This window comes from Anser anser (genome assembly GCF_964211835.1).
Source record: "Anser anser genome assembly, chromosome: Z".
Taxonomy (NCBI): domain Eukaryota; kingdom Metazoa; phylum Chordata; class Aves; order Anseriformes; family Anatidae; genus Anser; species Anser anser.
In genome coordinates this window covers 41053513-41078848 of record NC_139723.1, presented here as the reverse complement: position 1 = coordinate 41078848, position 25336 = coordinate 41053513, and the positions used below count along the sequence as shown (strand labels likewise).

General features: G+C 36.5%; 1 protein-coding gene across 6 annotated transcripts in view; it reads right to left on the bottom strand.

The window, feature by feature from the left end:
- Positions 1–25336, bottom strand: part of CNTNAP4 (contactin associated protein family member 4) — a 270899-nt gene that overhangs the window by 55827 nt on the left and 189736 nt on the right. For 4 of the 6 annotated variants that reach the window (XM_083819196.1, XM_083819200.1, XM_083819197.1 and 1 more), the window contains exons 5-10: positions 21812–22015; positions 21439–21623; positions 19279–19422; positions 16509–16770; positions 8608–8757; positions 3015–3186 (exon numbers count right to left, since the gene is read on the bottom strand). In XM_083819196.1, coding sequence (XP_083675322.1) covers positions 3015–3186; positions 8608–8757; positions 16509–16770; positions 19279–19422; positions 21439–21623; positions 21812–22015 — 1117 coding nt within the window. The remainder of the gene's footprint in view (positions 1–3014; positions 3187–8607; positions 8758–16508; positions 16771–19278; positions 19423–21438; positions 21624–21811; positions 22016–25336) is intronic. The other 2 variants (XM_083819201.1, XM_083819198.1) reach the window with 2 other exon arrangements.

Sequence of the window (25336 nt, the reverse complement as noted above, 5' to 3'; positions counted from 1 at the left end):
TGCAAAAAAATGATAAAAGCTATTGAAAACTGTTAATATGTGCAAGAAATTTTAAAGGTGACAGAAGAGAAGGAGAATACATGTTATCAGCTGGGTTTATGGTGAGATGTAGAAATAGTTTGGTAAAGAGAAACATGAATTTTGTTCCAGATAATGAGCTACAGACAGCAAAGGCAATGGGACTTGTGAAGAAACTGGAAAGAAACAATTTCTCCCCAGGGCGGCTAGTACAAGACCAGGAATACTTCAAAAAAATGGTTTATTTTGAAATAATAGATGATGTACATAATGAAATTGATGAAAATAAATTGATTTAACTTCTACTTTGCTAAGGTAGGAAGGCATATGATAATCATTATGAGACTGGAAATTCAAAAATAAAAGGATTAATATTGTGTCAGAAAGCTAATGAAAATTGTGGAAAAGAGTTTGGGAAGTTTAAGTGGTATAAACAAGCCCAAACAACAGCAACAACAAAATATTGCTATGTTTTTGACACACACACACACACACAAACAAACAAAAACAAAGAAACAAACTAACAAAACCCAACTATCTTATAAGAAAGGCTATATATATGTCTAAAACCATTGGTGCAGTATTTAAAAGCAACAAAAAGTTAAAAGGGTAGGCTAAAATTCTAAATAAACTTGCACTACTGTAGTGGTTTTACTCAGCTGGGCAGCCAAACTCCATCACACCTTCTCACTCCCCTTCCTCAAAGGGAAAATATGAAGGAAAGTGGTCAAGTGTTGAGATAAGAATAGATCGCTCAACAGTTATCATCATGGGAAGAAAAAAAAAAAAAAAGAAAGAAAAAAAATAAAGAGCATTGGGGGATTAATAAAATTTGTTACCTATTACAAGCTAGAGCAGTGAGAAACTCAAAACAAACTAAAAATACCTCCCCGCCCCATCCACCCTCTTCTACCTCCTTCCACCAAGTGTCACAGGGGAATGGGGGCTGTGGTCAGTCCTTAACACTTCATCTCTGATGCTTCTTCACAGTCATTCTATGTCCCTACTCCAGCATGGGGTCCCTCCCACAGGATGCCACCCTTCCTGAACTGAGCCTGAGGGGACTTCCCACAGGCAGCAGCTTTTCAAAAACTGCTCCAAATATGGGTCCGTAACACGGGGTCTATCCGTCAGGAGTAAACTGCTCCAGCATGGGTCCCTCACCAGCGGCAGCTCCCCCCAGAACCCCTGCTCTTGCGTGGGCTCCTCTCCACGGGCTGCATCTCTGGCCCAGGGCCTGCTCCTGCAGGGGCTCTCCATGGGCTGCAGCCTCCTCCAGGCCACATCCACCTGTTCCACCGGGGGCTCCTCCATGGGCTGCAGTATGGAGATTTGCTCCACGTGGGACCCATGGGCTGCAGGGGGACAGCCTGCCCCACCATGGGTCTCTCCACAGGCTGCAGGGGAACTTCTGCTCAAGCACTTGGAGCACCTCCTGCACCCTCTGCTCTTACTTTCTTGTCTGCTGGGCTGCTTCTCACTCCTCACTCTCTCAGCTGCTGTTGGTCAGCATTTTTTTTCCGTTTCTTAAATCTGCTCTCACAGAGGCACAACCAACATCGCTTATTGGACAGTGGTGGGTCCCTTTGGAGCCAGCTGAAACTGGCCTTTATCTAACATGGGGTAGCTTCTGGACTCTTCTTACACAGGCCACCCCTGCAGCCCCTCACTACTAAAATTTTGCCTTGTAAACACAATACAACTGCTCAGTGAAAATGCCATGCCATCTGGAACACTGTAAATAATTCTGTATTTCTGTGTTCTAGGATCCACTAGCTTCATACATATACGTCACAAACTTTTTCTTTTTTTTTTTTTTTTTTAAACCAACATATGGTACATGCTTTACTATGTACCAGAATATGTAAAGCATACCACGTTCTCTGAATGTGTTTGGTAAGATGTCTCCGTATTTATGGAGGAAGTGATTGTTCACAAATCACAGCTCTGAGTTTAGCATTTTGAGTGTTCCTTAGTTATATACATACAGATTCAAATATCTATGTTAAAAAGAGAGAGTAGTTAGTACCAATTATATTATCAGTCAATTTCTTGATATTTTCCATTCAAAACCTTGTTTAGATCTCCATTTAAGTGTTTGACTAAAGAATATCCATTGCATTCTTTAAACCTGACTCTGCTCCTCATTCTTACTACTAACAACAACAAACAAACAAAACACCGCATAATGAAAGTGAGTAGGAAGTTCAATTCCAGAGTGTTGAAATACAGCAATATGGTGCTTTAGAAGCCAGAAGAAAGTGGGAAGTGTTACAAAGGCTATTAGAAAGGAGAAGGAGAGGGTGAAATAAGTGAAAAATGAGAAAATGAATCAAAAGACTGTAGGGTGAGGGAAAGTTGAGAAGAAACATATGCTATATTCCAAATAGAAGTCTCTAACAGGTTGTATATACTTATCCTCTGCTTCCTCCACACTGAACTCCAGCAAATTCCTTCCACTTGTTCTATTTCGGAGAAGGTGTGTAGACTTTCCTCCTTCCAAAGGGAGCCATTTCAACTGGTCATTCTTAAAAAAAATACCCTCTCACACTAGTTACAATTAGTTCTGACCTGAGCATAAAATAAAGATTGCTCACTCATTGTGAGGGTGTTTCCACTATGTTTCTGGATGGGTAAAATATAGGAAAAGCAATAATTTGTAAAGAACATAGGATTTCAAATGATGAATGGGATTTCAAATGTCACAGAAAGAGATTTGTGTCTACCGTGTTACAAAACAAAAATTTAAAATATTAAAAATTAGCCAGAAATATCAAATACTTTTAACCTCATATATTGTAAAGTTATTTGCAGTGCAGCAAAATATTCTGTTTGCTTTTCTATGTATACTTAAATTCTTCTATACTTTTGAATGTTTGTGAAAGAAGCATGCAATTTTGTAAGCATTTTGTTCCTGGTCATGAGGTCAGTATTTGAAACAATAACAAAAAAATCAAATATATAAATAAATATATATATATATATAATTTTCTTACCTGTCTATAATGCCACATAAATCTATCTGAAGGTCGCTGAAATTGCCAAAAATATTTTGCTGAACTGAGTTCATATCCACTGCTTTGTTGCCAATAGAAATGAGTTGCATACATCCTTGAAAGCCACCAAATGAGCTTTTACATTCAGAATTGTTTTCACTGTTCGGGCAGCCTGAAAGAAGCATAAATCCTTGAGCTGAAAAAAATACTTTAGTGAAAATATTATATATATATCAGAATTTGGTATTTTTCAGGTGTAGCAAATTTTGTGGCCATGTTTATCCAGAAACACTTCGGATTTATCATGTCTGTGCAAGAGTAAAGAAATATGGTTGTTCAATCTTACTTTTAATAATATGTGCAAGTCATTGCTACAGGGTACAGGATAACCCAAACAGCAGTTCCAAAATAATTAAGGGAATCAATATGTGAACAGATTCACCAAATGATCTTAGTCACAAAATGTTGGGTTAAAATACAGGCTGACTGTGATCTGGACAAGTTTCGAGTCATAACTGAAGTCAAAGAAAATGAGCTACAAAGTACAAGAGTTTTTCTTTATCAAACTATCCAGAAGATTTCTGAAAAATGAAGACAATTTCTAGATGTTTTTAATCCATGAACCAACTAGGAAAGATGCTTTATTGAAAACTGCTGCTCCTAGACAAGTTAAAAAATGAAGATGTGAACATCAAGGCTAGTCTTTGTTGCATCAAACATGAGACTGTGGAGTTTAAGATCCAGAGACAAGAGAGTGAGAAAGCAAACAAACAAACACAGAAGTACAGCTATGGATTTCAGAAGAGCCCATGTTGGTTTGTTCAGGGACATGTTTTGAGGATCAAATGACAAGGGCCTAGAGCCTCGGGAATTGCAGAATTGCCTGAGATCTTTTTTCTTCAGTCTTGACTGGTAAAGACTAAACCTCAGACTTCCCTTGTCCCAGCAAAGTATGAGGTAGGGAAGTAGTAGCCACAGAACAGGAAAAAAAAGAGTCTAAGAGGTATCTGAGAGCACTGGAAGAGCTGGCCAATATCATTGCAACATCCAATGTTGCCACTGTTAAACTATTATCATTTTAATCCTTAAAATATTTTGGTAATTAGGTGGGCTTCTTGATGACTGGAAAAGGCAGATGTTACACTCACCTTCAAGAAGGCCAAGAAGTAGGGCCCAGAGAGCCAGGGACTAGTCAGCCTTTCCTCAGTACCTGGGAAGTTCATGGAGCAAATCCTTTTATATGCTATGTGACGTACAAAAAGGTAATTAGAGACAGCTGACATGGATTATACCTTGACTTTAGCAAAACCATCGGCAGTTTTCTGCAGTTTCCATATCATTGGATTGATGAGATGTCAGTGGGATAAGTGGACAATCAATGATGAAAGTCTAGCTGATGTTCAGTGGTCTTTCAGGGATCAGTCCTGGGAACTATGCTGTTTAAAGTCTTCATTAACATTAGGGAGACAGGACAGAGTGCACTCTCAGAATGCTTGTGACTGATACTAAGTTGGGGGAAAGGGTCAATATGCTGGAGAGCAAGGCTGCAACTGGGCAAGCAGGAGAAAAGGGGTGACAGGGATACCATGAAGTTTAGCAAGAACAAGTACAAGGTGTTTCTTCTGGGATAAAATAAGCCCATGTAACAGTGCAGGCTACTGCCTAGGAGGCAGATCCACAGAGAAAGTCTTGGTGTCCTGATGGACAACAGATGCACCATGAGACATGAATGTGCATTTATGGCACAGAAGGCTAATGGAATTAACAAAAGTAGTGCCAGCAAGTCTAGACAAGTGGCCTTTCCCTGTCTTTGGCAACTGTGAGACCACATCTGGAGTGCCATGTCCAGTTCTGGACTTCCCAATAAACAAAATATATTGACATCCTTGCGTGAGGTCACAAATATGATCAAGGGAGTTGAATGGACAGGATGTATTTTAAGATGCTGAGAGAGCTGGGTCTGACCAGTCTTAAGGAGGAAAGGTAAAGATATCTGAGAAGGAGATGCAGGGAAGGAGACAGCCTCTTTCCGGAAGTCTACAGTGATTAGAGGAGAGGGAAGAGACAACAATCAGAAATGGCAAATTCAAATCACATATCAGCAAAAATAAATTTATACTTTTTAACCATGAAGGTGTTCAATACAGGAACAAGTTAGGGAGATTTCCATCCTTGGAGGTGTATAATCTGTACATTCTGATCTAATCAGATTGGTTTTGAGCAGGAGACTGGACTAGGCAACCTCTGGAATTCCTGTCTGTGATTGACATTCTGAAAGAATGTAATACAGTAATTTGTATATTATTTTACTGATAATGATCCTGAAATGCAATTTACTTATTACCAGTTAAATAAACAGTATTAATAAAAGCTGATTTGGTTTAAACCATATCAATTGAGAAGTTTTTCCCTATGACAGCTGAACACTGTATGACAAAATATGCCTGAATATTTTTATCTTTGTCTGTCTTCCAAAGGTCAATATTTATTCTGGAGCAAGGGCCGTATTTGATCTTAATCAAACAATGCTACTTTTTGTTTTACAATATTCAAAAAGTTTCTTGTTCCATGATGTTAGGAAGCAGAGACTATTAAGATACTTTTCTGTTTCACAGAGCAAATGGGTATTTTCTGAAGTCCTGCAAATAATGTGCAGAGATTTATTTTTCCAGGAAGCAAAATGATAATGGAAACTGGTATATATATTCAAAGGAATATGCAAAAACAAAAATAAAATTGATATATTTTTAAGAAGTATATAATAGAAAATGAACTAAATGACATAAAATAAGTAAATAAATTCTCAGTGTCTTTTTCTCTGGTGAGGTACCAAATTGTTCAAAACTGTTACTACCTTTCTAAAGGAAAATGTATATTAACTACTTTGCATATTGCTGTAAGAATAACAAATCTGTGGATTTGCTAAAATCTAAACAGGAACAGAGCAACTTTACAGTATCACAAACATTTTGATAAATCAATTAAAGGTCTTAAACAAATTCTCTATAGCACTATATAATAAAATGTTAAAAACAAACAAACAAACAAAAAAATCTGTCATTTGTGCTAAAAAAATATCTGACATTCATTTGAGTGTGAAAGACTTCCAGGGGAATCCATACCAAAAAATAAAATAAAATAAAATAAAATAAAATAAAATAAAATAAAATAAAATAAAATAAAATAAAATAAAATAAAATAAAATAAAATAAAATAAATATTAAAAAAGGTGAATGCAGAAAAAGTTTACATCTCTAACTTTTCTGTTCAACAAGATTTTGCCTCAGATTTTCCTTATCATCTGTCTTTTTAAAATGTTGTCTTCTAGTTCTGTTAGAGAAAAGTCAACTCATAATGACTATTACTGAAAGTGAGATTCCTTCTTCTTATTATGGGCCAAATATTAATAACAGAAGGAAATAGTTTAATAATTAAATTTACTCCATGTGCTTATTGCAAATTTAAATAATATCTTTTTTCCCTTATAGTTGCAAAGTTTTTATTCCACGAACTGAGAGCAGTCGTATATTCTTGACTAGGAGTTATGCTGACATAATTCTAAATTACCTTCATGTTTATCACACATTTCCTCAGCTAAACTTCCACATTTTTTTGCATATTCTGTATTCTTTATAACAAGTAAAATGACCATTGTGTCCCCAGGGCATCTATTCTGGAAGACTCTTATTCACATTTAAACAACCAGCATACAGAAAAATGGTAAATATTTGTACAAACTTGGAAATGCACTGTATACATTTTGATGGTAGAATATGGCAATGTTCCCTGCAATGTTTACTGGTGTATTCAGAAATGTGGGAACCTGGACCTATGTAGAAATAAAAATCTACAAAATACCTTCTTGCTATTCAACGTCCATATTCTGTATCTTTCTCTGATTATCAACCAGTTCAGGATGTATCTTTACTAGAGAAGGCTAGACACCAGACCTGAAAAATCCACAAATGGTCTGGTAACAATTCCTAGATTTACTTTCTGCTTGTGAGCTTTTTTTTTTTTTTTTTCTTTCTCCAAGGGAACTAATCTGTGGACAATGACTTGGTCCAGATGCATTTAGTGTTTTATACACATTCTGACTTTTATTTATTTATTTATTTATTTTTAATAAATTGTTTAGTCATAAGCTAGTAAGAGATGAAGATTTAAGGTAGTGTTAAATAATGTATTCAGATTCTGTCTAATGTTGCTATTATGCACTCCATTCCTAATTTATCTAGGTTTATGACAACCTGCACAATTATATCAATAAATATTAATGACAAAATCATTTGATGACTTTCTGCTTAAAAAGAAGATCACATAATCATACAGTCATACAATCATTAAGGTTGGAAAAGACCTTCAAGATCATCTGGTCCAACCATCACCCTACTACCGATATCACCCACTAAACCATGTCCCTAAGTGCCACTTCCAAACTTTCCTTAAACACCCTCGGAGATGGTGACTCCACCACCTTCCTGGGCAACCCATTCCAGTGCCTCACTACTCTTTCTGAGAAGAAATGTCTCCTAATTTCTAATCTAAACCTCCCCTGGTGCAACTTGAGGCCATTTCCTCTAGTTCTATCACAAGTTATCTGTGAGAAGAGGCTGACCCCCAGCTCCCCACGACTTTCTTTCAGGAAGTTGTAGAGAGCAATATGGTTTCCCCTAAGCCTCCTCTTCTCCAGACTAAACAACCCCAGTTCCCTCATCCACTCCTCTTAGGACTTGCGTTCCAGGCCCTTCACCAGCTTTGTAGCCCTTCTTTGGAAATCCTCCAGGGCCTCAAGGTCATTCTTGTATTGAGGGGCCCAAAACTGAACACAGTACTTGAGGTGCAGCCTCACCAGAGCAGAGTACAAGGGAACAACCAGCTTCCTGGTCCTGCTGGATACACTAATCCTGGCACAAGCCAGGATGCTGTTGGCCTTCTTGGCCACCTGGGCACACTGCCAGCTCATGGTCAGAGCTCTAGTGAAACTAGGACACCTATAAGCTTTTAGAGAGAAGTTATGTTCTCCAAACATAATATTGTTGTGCTACTGTGGTCAAAAACATTTTTTTTCGATTTTGTATCGTGCAATGAATAAGTATGGATCTAAGGAGGATATTTGCACAAGTAAACATGTACTTCAGGTGAAGTCTTGAAGTCAGCCCAGTGGAAGATTCTCAGAAAATGTATTAATAATCCCTGCCCCACCCCCCATTAAAAAAAAAAAAAGAGAGAAAGAGAGACTTAGCAAAACAATGACTGCATAACAAAAGAGACTTGTGTACCTATTTGATTGATTGTCAGCCATGCTAAGTTTAATTATCAGGACATGATACTAGAAAACTATGTTCTAGAAATTGACAAAGGATTTAGGGTGGTAATTTATTCTACTTAGCATGATAAAATTTTTAAGAAATGTGAACCCAAAAATATCATAGCAGTTACTGAGAAACCAGTACTCTAAGAGATATCTGAGTTAGGCAACAAAGGCTTGAAGCAAGCCAAATCATTGTTGCTGTTTGATTAGCTATGTCTGCAAAAATTTACATTTAACTGTGATATTGCCAGCATAAATAAGCAATAAGCAATATTTCACCTCCAAAGTAGAATGTGTCTGCTGAATAAATTTGCAGAGATATGGAGGAATAAGCAGATGAGGTCATATCGTTGTCCACTATTAAGATGATACGATTTCTTTTGGCAGAGAATAGTACAGAATGCCACTGACCATTATTTAATCCAGCACCTAGGATGGAAACAAAAAGCAAAATGAAGGACAGACACCCATTATTTGTTATATTATCTGGATGTTATAAATTAGAAAGGAGAAGAAACCAGTACAGTAGCAATCATAGCAAAAATAACAACTCCAGGAGATAATGAAAGGAGGAAAAAAAAAAAAAAAAAGAAGATAGAGACTTTGTCTGTTCCCTTGCTTCACTTCTGATTTAAAAGAAAAAAAAAATGTATTTTAGTGAATAAGCTTTACCATTATAATGCTCCTAATTATCAGTAACATATATATTTAATGTAGGGACTATGAAAAGTATCCTCTCAATCTGAGGAGGTTATCACTAAGGCATTATTGTGATGGTTGATACAGTATTTAACACATAATACACATTTTTATTGCACTGTCACAAGTTATTTCTTCATCTTTTAAAATCAAAGGTAGTCATTACATTAAAATGCAGAAAAATAACTATCCTGTAGACGTAAAAAGCTTCATCAAGCATCATGTCAATGTCAATTTTTTTATTTTTATTTTTTTTTCAGTTCCTCTTAGAAATATATTGGAAAACATGGAAAATATATTGGAAATAAATGGGTAAATTTTGGGACTACTTTCTCGGTGTCTAGCCTCTAACACCAATTTACATTACCTCTGTCTGTGTAAGTGTAATGAGCAATGAAGCAATATACCCAAAGCAGTTATTCTGGAACATGCCTGCATATATAGATTTAAATACATTTTATTCTAAGCAGCACATAAACACTTACTATCTTTACATAAGTGATATAAATCAATTATGTCCTTGAGTGGTTTTAGAACTATGATACTTCTTTGAGAGAACTACAAAGAATACAGCCTTTGAGTTATTTAAAGTTTTTTCTTGACTGCAATGTCTCAGATTTGTGATGTGATTTCCCTGTTGAAATTTCATGTATTTTTATAGTACTCTCTAGAATTTGCTCTATATTCTAGAAATAAATATTCTGACAGTTAACAGATTTGTTCAAACAGAAGGAAAAGAAAGCAAAATATAAAAGTGACAGGTTTCAAACAACTAAATTGCATTATAACTAGGACTCATATATTTCAAACTAGCACAGTCTAAACACAAAATTTCAGCATACAATTAAGAGATAAATCTTAGAATTACTTCTAAATTCAAATAAAATATCATTTAGAAACTGTCTGTAATATATTAAATACAATATTAGATATACGCACCATTTACGTGACTTGTTTCCTTACTTCAACTGATACATTTGTCAGGGACTACACAAGAAGAAATCTTATCCTCTAATGATAGTAACATTTGCTTTATGTCCAGTTTAAGTGGAATTATATAAAAAACTATGGCGCATAGATTACCTCTGTGTTGCACTTCAAGCAACCATTCCCTCTTCTAATATAATCACAGAAAGCACAGGACCATAGTCACAGATTTTCTGATAACATTCTGGCAATTGATTTTGTTTGCAGTCTGTTATGAGAAGTGTCATTTGAGGATACTAGCAGGTGCAGTATATTTACAAACAGGGTAAAAAAAAGGAAGGGAAGGGAAGGGAAGGGAAGGGAAGGGAAGGGAAGGGAAGGGAAGGGAAGGGAAGGGAAGGGAAGGGAAGGGAAGGGAAGGGAAGGGAAGGGAAGGGAAGGGAAGGGAAGGGAAGGGAAGGGAAGGGAAGGGAAGGGAAGGGAAGGGAAGGGAAGGGAAGGGAAGGGAAGGGAAGGGAAGGGAAGGGAAGGGAAGGGAAGGGAAGGGAAGGGAAGGGAAGGGAAGGGAAGGGAAGGGAAGGGAAGGGAAGGGAAGGGAAGGGAAGGGAAGGGAAGGGAAGGGAAGGGAAGGGAAGGGAAGGGAAGGGAAGGGAAGGGAAGGGAAGGGAAAGAGAGCATTAAGTGTACCAAGTGGAGCCTGACTCTTTTCAGTGGGGCCTCATGAAGGCAGAATAAAGGGGAAGAATCACCTCCCTTGCCCTGCTGGTCCTGTTTCTTTTTGTACAGCCCAGGATGCGGTTGGCTTTGTGGGCTGCAAGCACACATTTCTGGCTCATGTGGAGCTTCTCATCAACTAACACCTCCAGTTCCTCTCCTCAGGGCTGTTTTCAGTCTATTCTCCACCCAACCTGTATTTGTTCTTGGGATTGCCCTGGCCCAGATGTACAACCTTGTACTTGGCTTTGTTGAACTTCATGAGGTTCACACACACCTATCTCAAGCCTGGCCAGGTCCCTCTGGATGGCATCCCTTCCTTCCAGTATGTCAGCCTCACCACACAGCTTGGTGTCATCTGCGAAGTTGCTGAGGGTGCACTCAATGTCACTGTCCATGTCACCAACAAAGATGTTAAATAGTACCAATCCCAATACTGACCCCTGAGAAACACCACTCATAAGTGAATTTCTCTTGCATATTGAGCTGTTGATCAGAACTCTTCGAGTGTGATCATCCAGCCAGTTCCTTGCCCACCAAGTGGTCCGTCCATCAAATCCATGTCTCTCCGATTTAGAGACGAGGATATCATGGCAGACAGTTTCAAATGCTTTGCACTGGTCCAGGTAGATAATGTCAGTTGCTCTTCCCCCATCCACCAATGCTGTAACCCCATCATAGAAGGGCACCAGATTTGTCAGGCACGATCTCTCTTTAGTGAAGCCAGGTTGGCTGTCTCCAGTCACCTCCTTATTTTCCATATACCTTAGCCTAGTTTCCATGAGGATCTGCTCCATAGTGTTGGTGGGCACAGAGGTGAGACTGACTGGTCTGCAGTTCCCTTTGTCTTTCTTTTTTCCCTTTTTAAAAATGGGGGCTATATTTCCCCTCTTACAGTGAGTGAGAACTTCACCAGACTTCCACTGCTTCTCAGATATGATGGATAGTGGCATAGCAACTACATCTGCTGGTTCCCTTATCCCGCAGATGTCATCAGGTCCCATGGAGTTTTACACCTTTAGGTTCCTTAGATAGTCTTGAAACCGATCTTCTCCTATACCGTATGTGGTTCATCATTCTTCTAGTCCCTGCCTTTGCCTTCTGGGCTTGGGCTAAGTGGCTAGAGCTCTTGCCAATGAAGACTGAGGCAAAAATTAATTGAGTAACTAAGCCTTCTCCATATTGTGGGTAACCAACTCTCCTGCTTCCCTCCAGAGATGGCCAACAATTTCCCTAGACTTCCTTTTATCACTGATGTACCTATAGAAATCTTTTCCCCTTGATGTCCCTGGAAAAATTTAATTCTAATAGGGCTTTAGCCTATTAGAAGCTCTATTTAGATTTGTTAACCTGAACTCTGTCTGCACAGACAATTTCTCTGTATTTGTCCCAGGGTATTTGTCCTTGCTTCCACCCTCTGTAGACCTCATTTTTCTGCTTCAGTTTGGCCAGGAGCTCCTTGTTCATCCATGCATCCTAGCATTTTTGCCTGACTTTGTCCTTTTTGGGATGCATTACTCCTGGTCTTGGAGAATATGACCCTTGTATATTAACTATCTATCCTGGGCCCCTCTTCCCTTCAGGGCTTTGCCCTATGGTGCTCTACCAAGCAGATCCCTGAAGAAGGGAAAGTCTGTTCTTCCGAAGTCCAGGGTAGTGAGCTTGCTGTGCTACCTCCTCACGGCCCTCAGGATCCTAAATTGCACCATTTCATGGTCACTGTAGCCTAGGTTGCCCTTGAGTTTCACATTCCCTACCAATCCCTTCTTGTTGGTGAGAATTAGGTCTGGCATAGCACTTCTCCTCACTGACTTCTCTATCAGTTGGAGAAGGAAGTTATCAACAACGCATTCCAGGAACTTCTGGATTGCCTACGCCTTTCAGTGCTGTCCCTCCAGCAGATATTGGGGTGGTTGAAAGACCAGGGCTTGTGAATTTGAAGCTTCTTCTATCTGTATAGAAGGGCCTCATCTGCTTGGTCTTCCTGATCAATGTTAGAATAGGTAAGAGAATGTCCTACCATAAAGGAGATTGCACTAATACTTAAGTAGAAAAATCACATGGTTGCTGGAAAATCAGTTGTATGACTTGCATTTTTTGTTATGTATTCTGTAGCTCATTATAGGGATATAGTAAATGATTGGGGTACAGCAGAGTAGGGCAGGGAAGCGGGGTGGGTGGATGGGGTGTATTTTATCTCTTTCATCCAGGCTGGTATGAATAAAGATACCAAGATGTCCATTAAGAATACTATATGTCCATCTAGCTCAAAGAAGGGTTAAGAGTCTAAAAGTGCCTTAAGTTAGATCTGGAATTAGAGAACCCTATAATGAGAGCACAAAACACTCCTGAGAAAACTGCTTATCGTAGCCTTGGAATTGAGAACCTTGATTAAGTTCATTTTTGAGTGAAGGTATGGAGTTATATAACATATAAATGGTCCAAACAAGAGACTGCTAACATATCTGTTCCACCTGAAAGTTGTACATCCTGGTGGTTTAGCAGGAGTTTTAAAAAGTTTTTGCAGAACAAAAATAAGGAAAAAATAATAACAATTATACTTTCAATGTGTAATAATGTAACTATTATACAATATATCTATTTATTTACATTAGTAGTACCTCCATCATTTTAATGTATCATTTTAATGTCTGTGAAAGATCTTGCTGAACAGTAACTTCCAAATTTAGGAACGTATATACAAAAAGTTGGTGTATATAGCTTATTGGGAGATCAGGTAGTTTAGAGAAACTCTATTTAGAGTTTAGATTAGTCCGAAGTATAACCTCTAAATGCAATGATTGTTAACATCATTTAATTAAAATCTGTGATGAAATAAAGCTTCACAGAAAGACAGGGTCATGTGGAGAAACTGAGTAATAAATTCTCAAACATTTCCACATATTTTAATTCAAATTGGTCACATTAATGTGTGTTCTTCTTCCTTTTTTTTTTTTTTAACCTATGTTATTTCTTTGTGAATATTTGATGACCAACATGTAAAAAGAGGCTACAAAGATATTAAGCTATGATTCTATAAAATAACTTATAATAGCTTAATCATTCATTAATTAATATGCTGTTCTCCTCTTTTTGATATGGCTGAAGAGATCTTTGAAGAACTGTGCACAAAGAAATGTGCTCTGATTTAATTATCAAATTTTGCATGTGTGTGAAAGACAGGTCATAAGACTGCTTGTAGGAGAAAAAAACTGTCCAGCCATCCATAATTTAATTATTCAGTCTTTAGATGTAGGCTTGATTTGCTTCAGTAGTGTAGCAACAATAAGCACTTCAGAAACTCAAGAAAAAGTCCTATATGTGGTTTTGTTAGATAACTTCTTTCTTAGAACAGAATAAGTTGGTTTTCTTTTTTCTTTTCTTTTTTTTTTTTTTAGTGTTTTGCCCTCATAAAGTCAGACACAATTCCTCCTGCTAAATATCATGAAAAGTAAGCTTACTGTAGAATAATAACATTAAATTCTATTTCAGCACAGATTGTCAAGATTTATTGTGGGGTGTTTCAGCTAATACGTTATATATTGTATTGCAACTTTGAATAATTTGCTCTGTGTACAAGTCTATAGATGTTAAAAGTGCCACCACCTTCAACAGGTCTGTTAAAATGATGCTGCATGACCACAGTTTCTTTAACGTATATCATCTAATTGAACTGCAATTGAAATAGCTTCTAAAAGGCAAATTTATCACTGTTAACTTCACACCAGTGACATTCATGCTAAGGAATCGACATTTTAAAATGGTGAGCCTGAGGAAGCTACTTGTCATGAAAATGAAACTCTTTGTGCATCAGTTATTTTTGGTTACGACAAATATCAAGGTTGAACTTAGTGTTACAAACAGAAAAAAAAAAAAGAACAAAGTATTTATGTAAATTTTACCATTATTCATGGTCATTACTGGTCTTTTCCTGAATTAAAATAATAAACAGTTTAAAATGTTATGTTTAATCATTACGTGTCTGTAGAGACATAATAAACACTGGAATTGTGTTTTTTTTTTTTTTTTTTTTTCCTTCAAAAGAATTATCATTTTGTACCAGGCATTGAAGTAAGGAACCAATCTATAATAATAATAATAATAATAATAATATAATTGCAAGGACCTAAGATTTAGGAAGTCTCAACTTAAAATCCTTTTGTCTCTTTGCTCTGCTTGCCTCTGCATTTTGTTCTTTATCTACTTCATACTGCCAAGGACATTATTCGTGATAAGTTATTTTTCTTGATTGCTGATTATTGATTTTGTGAATACTTTGTTCTCTTTTACATAGATTTTTTTCAGTGTTGTGGGATTCAAAAAGGATCGGGGAAAAATAAATTTTAGTGATAATTGATTATTTGTTTATCTGTTACTTACTTTAGTAATAGCTTAATTTACATACTGTATTACTGTATTCATTATTGTTCAAGACAAACTAGAACTTTGTTCATGCAAAATCCGTACCAATCCCAGAGACATTTTCCTATCTTTAAATATTCTTTGGAATTCTATGTATCCATCTCAACTCTCTAGTCTTATCTTTCCTGTGTAAGAACTCATTCTGGAACTACTATTTTACCCCTCTATATGAAAGAGGCAAAATTCAGTTTGTTTATACAAAGAATGAGAAACTCCATGCATCACAGCTGGAATTCTGAGCAGAGTATACTGCCGACAAAACAATGTTAGGTGAAGGTATTGATATCATATAGTGATGGTACTGCTTCTCTCCATTTTTTGAAGGAGTCATGGAAGATGAAGACTTTGTCAGCTGACACTGTCCTGCTCTCACATTGCTTGAAACATACTGTGCCAGCAGTCTTCCTGTTCTTACATCAAGCACTTAGCAGCACGTGAAAACTGAGGAGCCTCTTGGTAGAACAGGTGGTCTCCTTGCTCCTAACCTGAGTTGCTGGGAAAACAAACAAAGAAACCTGAAACTGAAAGCTGGGAGCTTCTCAAGATCCCAGATGGACAACTTTCTAACATGACTTAGGATCTTACTATATTTTCCTCATGTCATTATCCTTATACTTTAGTTTTCCAATGGGAAAATATGTCAGAACAAGACTAGAAGGTATTGCTCTCTGGAAATCTCAGCTCCACCCTGAAGGATATTTTGCAAAACACACTATTAAGAACAGATGATCTAATCTCAATTCAGTGATTAACTACAAAACAATGAACCTTTGGTTCTCAATTATTGAGTCTCCTCAACTTCTTCATTCGTTTTTCTCGTTACTATAGATCTTTTTCTTAATATAGACTCAGGCCTGCCTCAGCTTCCTGGAACACAACCTGGTGTTTGGCAAGTTTTCTATATGTAGGTAATAGAAAGTTCTGTAATTGAGACTTCTAGGTAATAACAAAAAAAAATATGTATTAATATTTAAATTTATACAAAAATGAGTTACTTGATACCTTGTAAATGCACTTGCAAATAACTTCATAGAGTAAGAAATTAACTTGATTACATTTCACAACTGGAAAACTTGCATCATACATTTCTTAGATTATACACATGAGCTGTAAATATCATATACCCAAATTAAGGACTCAACTCACAGCCTGTGTTATTGCAAGTAATTTTTACTCAAATAATCACTGAGGAAAAAAAAATCATATAAAAATAAACCAACAACCATATAAGTGTATACAAATTGCTAAGAAAATAAAGAATTCAGAAAAAAATTGGGATTATAAATTTGCAAGCCAAGTCAATGACACAGATGTTAGTTAGTATGGTACTATGGTACTTTTTTTTTTTTTTTTTTTTTTTTCTGCACAGTAATGTTTTGTATTGTTTTGTTTTGTTGTTTTTCCTTCATTTCTATTACCTGCACTAATGCCACTCATGGCTTTGCCTGGCTTATGAAGATTGATTTTAACTTTCCCATCACTCAGATATAACAGGAAACCACCTGAAGACCGATGTACTTTACTAGATAACAGAAGTCCCTCTTTGTTCCAGGTGCGAAATTGGAAACTGATGGAAACTTCTTCTTGGCCCAAAGTGCCAGGCAGTGCCAGGTAACTCCTGGAGCTCAGAAATGTAATAGGAATCACATGTGGCTCTAAACACAAGAAAGATATGTTGCCCTAGAAATAAATGAAACAAGAATGGAATTAGGAACATTTGGGTAAAACCCATCATGAGAACTTTTGCATGGACACTACATAGTTTCAAAATATTTGGCATAAAATTAACACTCTTGAATGCCTTAGTCTAAAACCAAGTACAAATATGTAAGAAAATCACCAATTTGAGAAATGTTTACCTGATTCTTTGGAAGAACAGACATATCTGCCCAAGCAAAGAGTGGAAAAAACCTTTGAGTGAATGATGTAAGATCCTAAATTAGGTGATTGAACGATACTTCAGTAGTTAAACAGAACCACTTTGAGTTTATTTTAGCTCTGCCACAAGAAGCATTAGGATCTTGACAAATTTCTGAATGTCAGATGAAATCCCACAGAATGCTAGGTTTTCTATAAATATTTATACAATCCTGAATGCTTGTATGCAGAGAAAAATTCTGGGCTGGGCCAGTGTTTATGGCAGTGTAAAATCTGAGAGAGAAAAAAAAATATTCTGGACCACGTAACAGTCATTCCGATTCAATGCAACTGGAGATGTTTACTGAGCTCAGTATTTATTTTCAGAAATAATCAGTGAAAATTACTCATATAAATTCTTACTACTTGTAAATATGAAACACGTACTTTATAAAAAAGAAGATAACTTATTTTATCTATTTATTTATTTATTTTCCAGTGGGCCCACATGGATCAGATTATGATTAATATTTAATTATCTAACCTTTATTTTGTACTTGACTGTTCCTAAAATCACTGGTTCCTAGGTGCTTAAATAAATCTGAAGGAGAGTTCATTGACTCTGAGCTTTAGCTGTATCTGCAGTTGTACTAACTGATAAAAATAAGAAAAGTGATATATTTTTTGAGTCTGATATCAAAGTATGTTAATACTTTATGACTTCTGATAGTGATAAAACATGTACTTTGATCTAATGACTTGCCATCATTTGAAATAAAACTAAGTAGTTCAGTACAGATGATAACTAAAACAAGCTTTTTAGAATTTAAAGCACATTTAACAACTTTTCAACACAAACAGCTTTTAAACTTTTAAAGGCACATAAAACTTTGACCTTATAGGATAAAACTATAAAATCAATCTAAGAAAAAAATCACACTTGTCCCTGGCATGGCAAGGCATTAAAGTTTACCTGTTTTCCTTTCCTTCAAGGAAAATATATAAATGAAAAGGCTCTGTTTTATAAACTCATCTGTAGAGAGATGAATAGTTGACTGAACAGACTCATAGTAAAAAGGAAGTCATCAGATTAAGAAACTTCATCAAATGTTAAAAGATTTCCATCTGCAGATTCCCCCTCCTCATTATTTGGACAGTTGCCTGATAGACTAGCAGAGTGGCTGTTTAATAGGGATTCTGTAGTAACACAGATACTTTCTGGCACATTTAAGTTATAAAACATCTAAATAGATTTGAAAGTAGCACAACAGTTCAGTCATCTGAGATGAAAACAATCAAACTTCTTGCCAACAATTTCATAGTTTCTCATTCTCTAGTCCACGGAGAGCCTCCCCAACATCTATCATCATCATGGACAGGATTCTGTACAGCTGTACAGAGGTATCAATTTAGCTAATTATGGAGTGCTTCAATGAAGTTCAGAAAATAAGAGATTTACATCCCAACATCCTTTTATTTTTTTTTCTGGGACAGAGAAAGATTGGTAACATTTCCTATTTAGTTATTTATTTTGAACTGATACATTCCATCATAACTCTTCTTTTGCTGGTTGTTAAATAAATGAATAAATAAATAGTGAAAACAGAGGTTATCCCTGAATGTTCCAAATAGGGAAAAGAAACAAAGGACAAAATAATTTTTTTGTTTGTTTCTTTCTTTAGTAGAAAACTTTCTGTAGCAGAAGGAATTTTGTTAATTATTGAAACCATTTCTCTAAATGGTAGGGATTTGTCTACTACAGCTGTTGGCTGTGTCACAACAAATGTATTAAACCCAACAACCTAAATTACAGCTCTTCACAGAACAGTATAAATTGTACAAGCAGAACTTATCTATCAAATTACAATGCTCTAAAGAAAACAGAATGGAATGGCATCCTCAGCAATAGAAAGCTTTAAAAATGTACTGGTGCATTTTTACTAGTCAGGTACAGAGGTGAAAGACAGTGTTTAGAAGAGTTTAGGTACATCTTGTATAGCTGACTGTTTCTTGTACATGTAAAACAGAGATATATCATACAACTTTGAGATACCATACACACCTAAATATTAGCTAGAGATCTGAAGAATAAAATGTATCCTGCATTATCTACTGGATGAATATCTACAATAGCAGAGATAAAACATTCCAATTAGGTGATTAATTGATTTTTCTTTAATTGAACAACAAGGATTTTATTAGAACTGTATATCAACATGTTGAATAGGGAAGTGGCTATTTGTTTGTTGTTTTATTTTTTTAATTATTATTATTATTATTTATTTTATTTTATTTTACTTATTTATTCTTTTTGAACTATGAATCTCTTACCACAAAGGAGATCTGAGATCTATGCCTCCTGGCCAGGTCAATAATGCTCACTCCATTATAATAAATATTCTCAAAACACCCATGAAAATTCCTGCGTGACAATGCCCCTGATTTTCCAGGCACTGGGATCCCTCCAAAGCTGAGCTTAGAAAGAGAAGAGAAATCAATAATACTATTAAGTAATTTTCTAATGAAAGAAGTTACTAATAACGTAAGAGAAGAAGTCAAAGATTGTCCAATACTGAATCCACTACTTCATGGCTATTTATTTGTATGACATCTGTGTATTAAAAGAACAAACTAACAAGAATAGGGTTATATCAAGTTTATACATATGCATTATGTGTATATATATATATATAAAATCAAGTTTTACATGTGCATTATATATATATATATATATATCCTTCCTCTTTACCACAGCTTCGTATAGAGAATTATCATTTTTAAGGGTCCATTACAGCTGCAAAATAAAGGAGAAGAAGGACAAGGTCTAGTGTGTACAGACACATCTGGACAATGCTAAAAGGGAGAACAGAATTTTCCAGCTTCTTTAGTAGATTTGAAGCTGACCTCTCCACTATGTGTAAATCATAACTACCATAACACAAAACCAGGGTACATCAATTAAATTAGTCTAGGGTAGATTAAAAACAAAACAAAGGTAATGTTTCCCTCTCAGAATGGTTAGTTAAGCTGTGCAATTCTTTGATGTGATGCTGTAGGTTTAACTAAGTTCAGAAATACATTGCAATATTTGATAAAAAATAAAAATCCATTGCAAGCTATAAGTGCAAAAATTTCAGTATGTCTCAGTAAATCCCAAGACAGAAAGTGTTAGAAAGCAGTATATTATTTTAGAAAAGCACTGCCAGAAAGGTGACATCATCTGTTCTCTGGTCAATGTTTTCACACTTGGGCACTATTAGAAATAGGATACCAGTAAAGTGAACTTTTGAACTCACTCATTTCAAAGCAATTCCATTTGGCATTCAGAATGATTGTAGGGAAGATCAGTTGAAGCTAATTATCTTTTCATTCTGAAATTTCACTTAATGTTTACAATCATTTTATATACAAAGAATGAGATATATCATGGCATAAGCATCATTAAATTATTATATTGAGAAATGTTGATATTAAGAAATGCAATTCTAAATACAGCTTTTCATAGTCTTTTGGAAGTTTTCAGGTTTTTTTCCAGTTTTTGCTTTCCTTTCTACCTTGTGCTGGAAGAGAGGAAGAATGAATTTGTAATATTGGTAAAATAGATATATTAGCCACTTAGTTGAAATTAACAAGCTTATTTATTTGTTTAGGTGTGATCCTCAAAGTCTTAGCATTGTGGCTTAGACTCAGAAATTTTAAAAAAAATTATGACTTCAGTCTTGTGAATGATATTCTTGAGATAGGATACTGCAGATATGGAACAGCATGAAATCTTTCTCTTAACTGCTTAAGACCTTGAATAGAGAGAAAAAAATAATTAAGATCTGCAGGCTCAAATGATGCTCTGTCATCATATACTCCAGCAAACAGGACAGGGCAAACGTCATGCATCCCATCTTCAAATTACAGACTGAAATAGTGGTTTCCTATGGTTTCCCACAGGTGGGAAACTATCACAGCAAATTACATCTACTCTTTTTCATCATTCTACCATTTGCATAAACTAGATTTCTTTCATAATACTTTTGCTGGATTTAACAGGAATTTAAGTTTTATCCAAAGCATCTGTGATACAGGTTTGTACTGACTTTTTGTAATTTTCATCAAGCCATGAATAATAACTTTGAGCTAGGGCTAATTGCTTTTATTAAAGAGTAATATTTTTAAAGTAAAAATAATAAATACATTTATTTAAATTGTGTTTACAAATTGTTTAACACATTTTCAGTGGTACTGAAATAAAATATTTAAGAAAAAATGAATTCTGAGATGAAAAAGTTGGTGTATTAAAAACTTTCAGTTGCAGGTCCAGCACAATATTAATAATTTAAGAATGCTTCTCTTTGGTTCATTCCAAAGCAGAATATCCCTGAAGTCTCAACCATTAAAACTTCCCTAAGCTCTATCCCCTTTGCTTTTTGTTGTTGTTGTTGTTGTTGCATTTATATAACAAAGTTAATAAATATAATAAAGGAAAGGTACTTTTCACACCTCATAATCAAGATCCAAATAATTGAATTCTCCTTTGGCATGAAAATGATGAGTGTGTTTATCCACTGTAAAGTTTACTTGATTGTTAAAGTGCTCAATGAGAACAGAATGCCAATGTTGATCATCCAAAAGACTGCCCAGGGTAATATTAATTTGGGTATTAGAAGAATGAGTTTTATCATCACCTTGAGAGAAGAAAAATAAGAAACTATTAATTCCATATAAAAATATAAATATTCAAATATATACTGCTAATTTATCATATACTATATATTTAAATCTGCTTAGTGAAATAAAATAAGTTTTAGTCAAATAATATCTAATAAGTATATTATATATAGTTATATTAACTTTATGAGACTGTAGCTGTTACCTAAATTAATAAGAAGGGACAGCTTTCCTTTAAGTAATTCCAGGGTGATGTGGTCTCCATTCTGTCCTTCTCTGTGGAGGAGAATTCCATCACTTTGCATTGTCTTAAACTTCAGAGAAATCACATCTTTCAGTGTACTCATGAGTTTTTGATTAAATGTGTAAATTAGACAACTTTTCCCATCAAAACCAACCACCTCGGACCCTAGAAGTAAAGAAATGAAAGATAATGTATAATGCTATGTCTAAAAGGAACAGTTGTGGATTATTTCAATACAATATGAAGTCGCACTAATACTGTCAGATTTACCTCTGCCCAGTAGACTGTAGTTTGTTTCTGCTGTTCCTGTTCTTGCCTAAATGTTAAGACTGGCCTGTTCTAATTATGTCATTGTCACTTAATTATAAAGCACGGTAAACAGAAGAGATTCTGGTTTGTGTTCCAATGTAATACTAACTTCATAGGCTGAAAGGTCTTCTTTTTCTTTGAGCCATGAAGTACTTCGACCATTTTTTTCTCTGACTGTATTCTTAGAGGGAAAATCTCCATTAATTTATCTACAATTAATTCAAATTAATCAAATAATAAATAAAGAAATAAAGGAAAATCCAAAGTCCATTACATTACATTACATTACAGTGATATTCAGGGCCTTCATGGCAGCGTGTAGATTTAAGCTGCTATTAAAATCAGTCTGGATAGCTGTAAAGCAGTTTAAAATACTATGACATACTATTGTAGAAACAGAAATATTTTGATCTGAAGGCTTGTTATTTATGAGTAGGGCCTGGTTCTCTTCATCAAATGGTATTTTACTGACATGTTAAATAAATCATGTTTGATTAAGCTGAATTACGACTTTGAAGCTGGAACACATGTTTACAATTACTTTGTATCACCAATTTTCTAGTATGGGCATAAGATCATAGAATCAAAGAATGGCTGAGGTTGACAGGTACCTCTCGAGATCACCTAATCCAAATTCCTCACTCAGTTACAGGTGTTTTCTCAGGGCCATTTCCAGTCAGGTTTCAAAAATTTCCAAGGATGGCTGCAAGGATGCACAGCCACTCCACATTGGCAACCAATGCCAGCATCCAACCTTTATCAAATTAAAAAAAAAAAAAAAAACTTCTTTTTGTGTCTAAGCAGAACTTGTTGCATTTCACTTTATGCCCATTTGCTTCTAGTGCTGTCACTGGACACCATTGGAAAGATCCTGAATCTGTCCTGTTAGATATTTATGCACAGAGGTAAGACCCCTCTGTGTACCTTCTCATTTCCATTCCCAGCTTCTTCATCCTCTACTCATATCACAGACACTCCAGTACCTTAGTCATACTTGTAGTCTTTTCCTGGATTTTCTCCCATATGTCCATGTCTTTCTTACAGTGGGCATTCCAGAACAGGACCCAGTGCTCCATATGTATCTCATCATCAGGACTGTGTAGAGGGCAAGGATCACCTTCTTTGACCTGTTGTTGACACTCTTCCTAAAACAATCCACAATGGTGTTGTCCTTATGAACTGCAAAGGCATGTTGCTGGCTCATGGTCAACTTTGTGTCTGTCAAGACCCTATGTCTTTTTTTGTAAAGCTACAGTCAGATTCTACTGTGTTCTCATAAACCCTTGCTGTGGTTATTCCTCCAGTGAAGATAATTGCATTTTGCATTGTTAAACTGCATGAGATTCCTGTCAGCCCATCTACAGGCAGAGGCTTGTTCATGTCCCTCTAAATGGCAGCACTACCCATGACATCTCAATCACTTCTCCAAATGTTTATTTGCTGAGGGTACCTTCTGACTCATTATCTACATCAATACCGAAGATGTAAGAGTACTGTAACCAGTATCAACCAGATATACCATAAATGGATACGTGAATGTGAAGAGCTTGACTGTGTGGCACTGAACACAATACCTTCAGTGACAGAATTTGGACAGTTTTCAGTCCACCTCTTTGTCCACTTAAATAGACTATACCTATCAGTTGGCTATTCTTGTAACAATGTCAAAACTCTTGCTAAACTCAATATAAGCAACATCAAATACTCCCCCTAACTCACCAAACTGCTTATTTAACTGGAAAAGGCATGTTTGGTTAGGCGTGATTTCCCCTTTATTTCCTTTCCATGTTGAATACTCCCAGTAATCTTCTTGTCCTTCACATGTTTGGAAATCATTTCATGGAATCATAGAATCATAGAATGACTTGGGACATCATAGATCATATAGTTCTAACCCCACTGCCATGGGCACGGGTGCCACCCACTAGATGAGGTTGCCCAGGCCTCATCCAGCCTAGTCTTGAACATCTCCACGGATGGGGCATCCATAACCTGTCTGGGCAACCTGTTCCAATGACACCACCGTCTGAGTGAAGAATTTCCTCCTAATCTTTAATTTAAATCTCTCCTTTTTTAGTTTAAAACCATTCCTCCTTGTCCTATCATTATCTACATGAGTAAAGAGCCCTTCTCCATCTTTGTTATAAGTCCCCTTTAAGTATTGAAAGGTCACAACAAGGTTCCCCCCGGAGCCTTCTCTTCTGCAGGGTGTACAGGCCCAGCTCTCTCGGTGTTTCTACATTGGAGAGGTGCTCCAGCCCCTAGATCATCTTCATGATCGTTTTCTGGACCTGTTCTAACAGACCCACATCCTTCTTGTGTTGGGGGCTCCAGACCTGGACACAGCACTCCAAGTGGGACCTCACAAGGGAAAAGTAGAGGGGGACAATCACCTCCCTTGACCTGCTGGCCACTTCTCTTTTGATGCAGCCCAAGATGCAGTTGGCCTTCTGGTCTGCAAGTACACACTGTTAGCTTATGTCAAGCTTTTTGTCCACTAGAACTCCCAACCTTTTCTCTGCATGTCTGCTCTCAATGAGTTCTTCATGTCCGGGATTACCCCAACCCAGGTGTAGCACCTTGCACTTGGACTTGATGAACCTCATGCCTTTCACATGCACCCACTTCTGCAGCCTGTACAAATCCCTTTGAATGGCATCTCTTCATTCTTTGGTTTCAACCACACTACTCAGCTTGGAGTCATCTGCAAACTTGCTGAAGGGGCACTTAATCCTATTGTCTATGTCACTGATGAAGACAATGAAAAACACCGGTCCCAAGACAGACCCCTGAGAGATAAAATTCATCATCATCCTCCACCTGGACATAGAACCATTGACCACTACTCTCTGGGTGTGGCCATTGAGGCAATTCTTATCCACTGGATTGTCCACCCAACAAATCCATATCTTTCCAATTTAGAGATTAGGATGTTGTGTGGGACCGTGACAGAGGCTTTATAAAAGTCCAAGTAGATGACATCAGTCGGTCTTGCCTTGTCGACTGATGCAGTTACTCTGTCATAGAAGGCCACCAGATTGGTCAGGCATGATTTGCCCTTGGTGAAGTCATGCTGGCTGTCTCGGATCACCTCCTTCTCCTGGATGTGCCTTAACATTGCCTCCAGAAGGATCAGTTCCATGATCTTGCCAAGCACAGAGGTGAGGCTCACTGGTC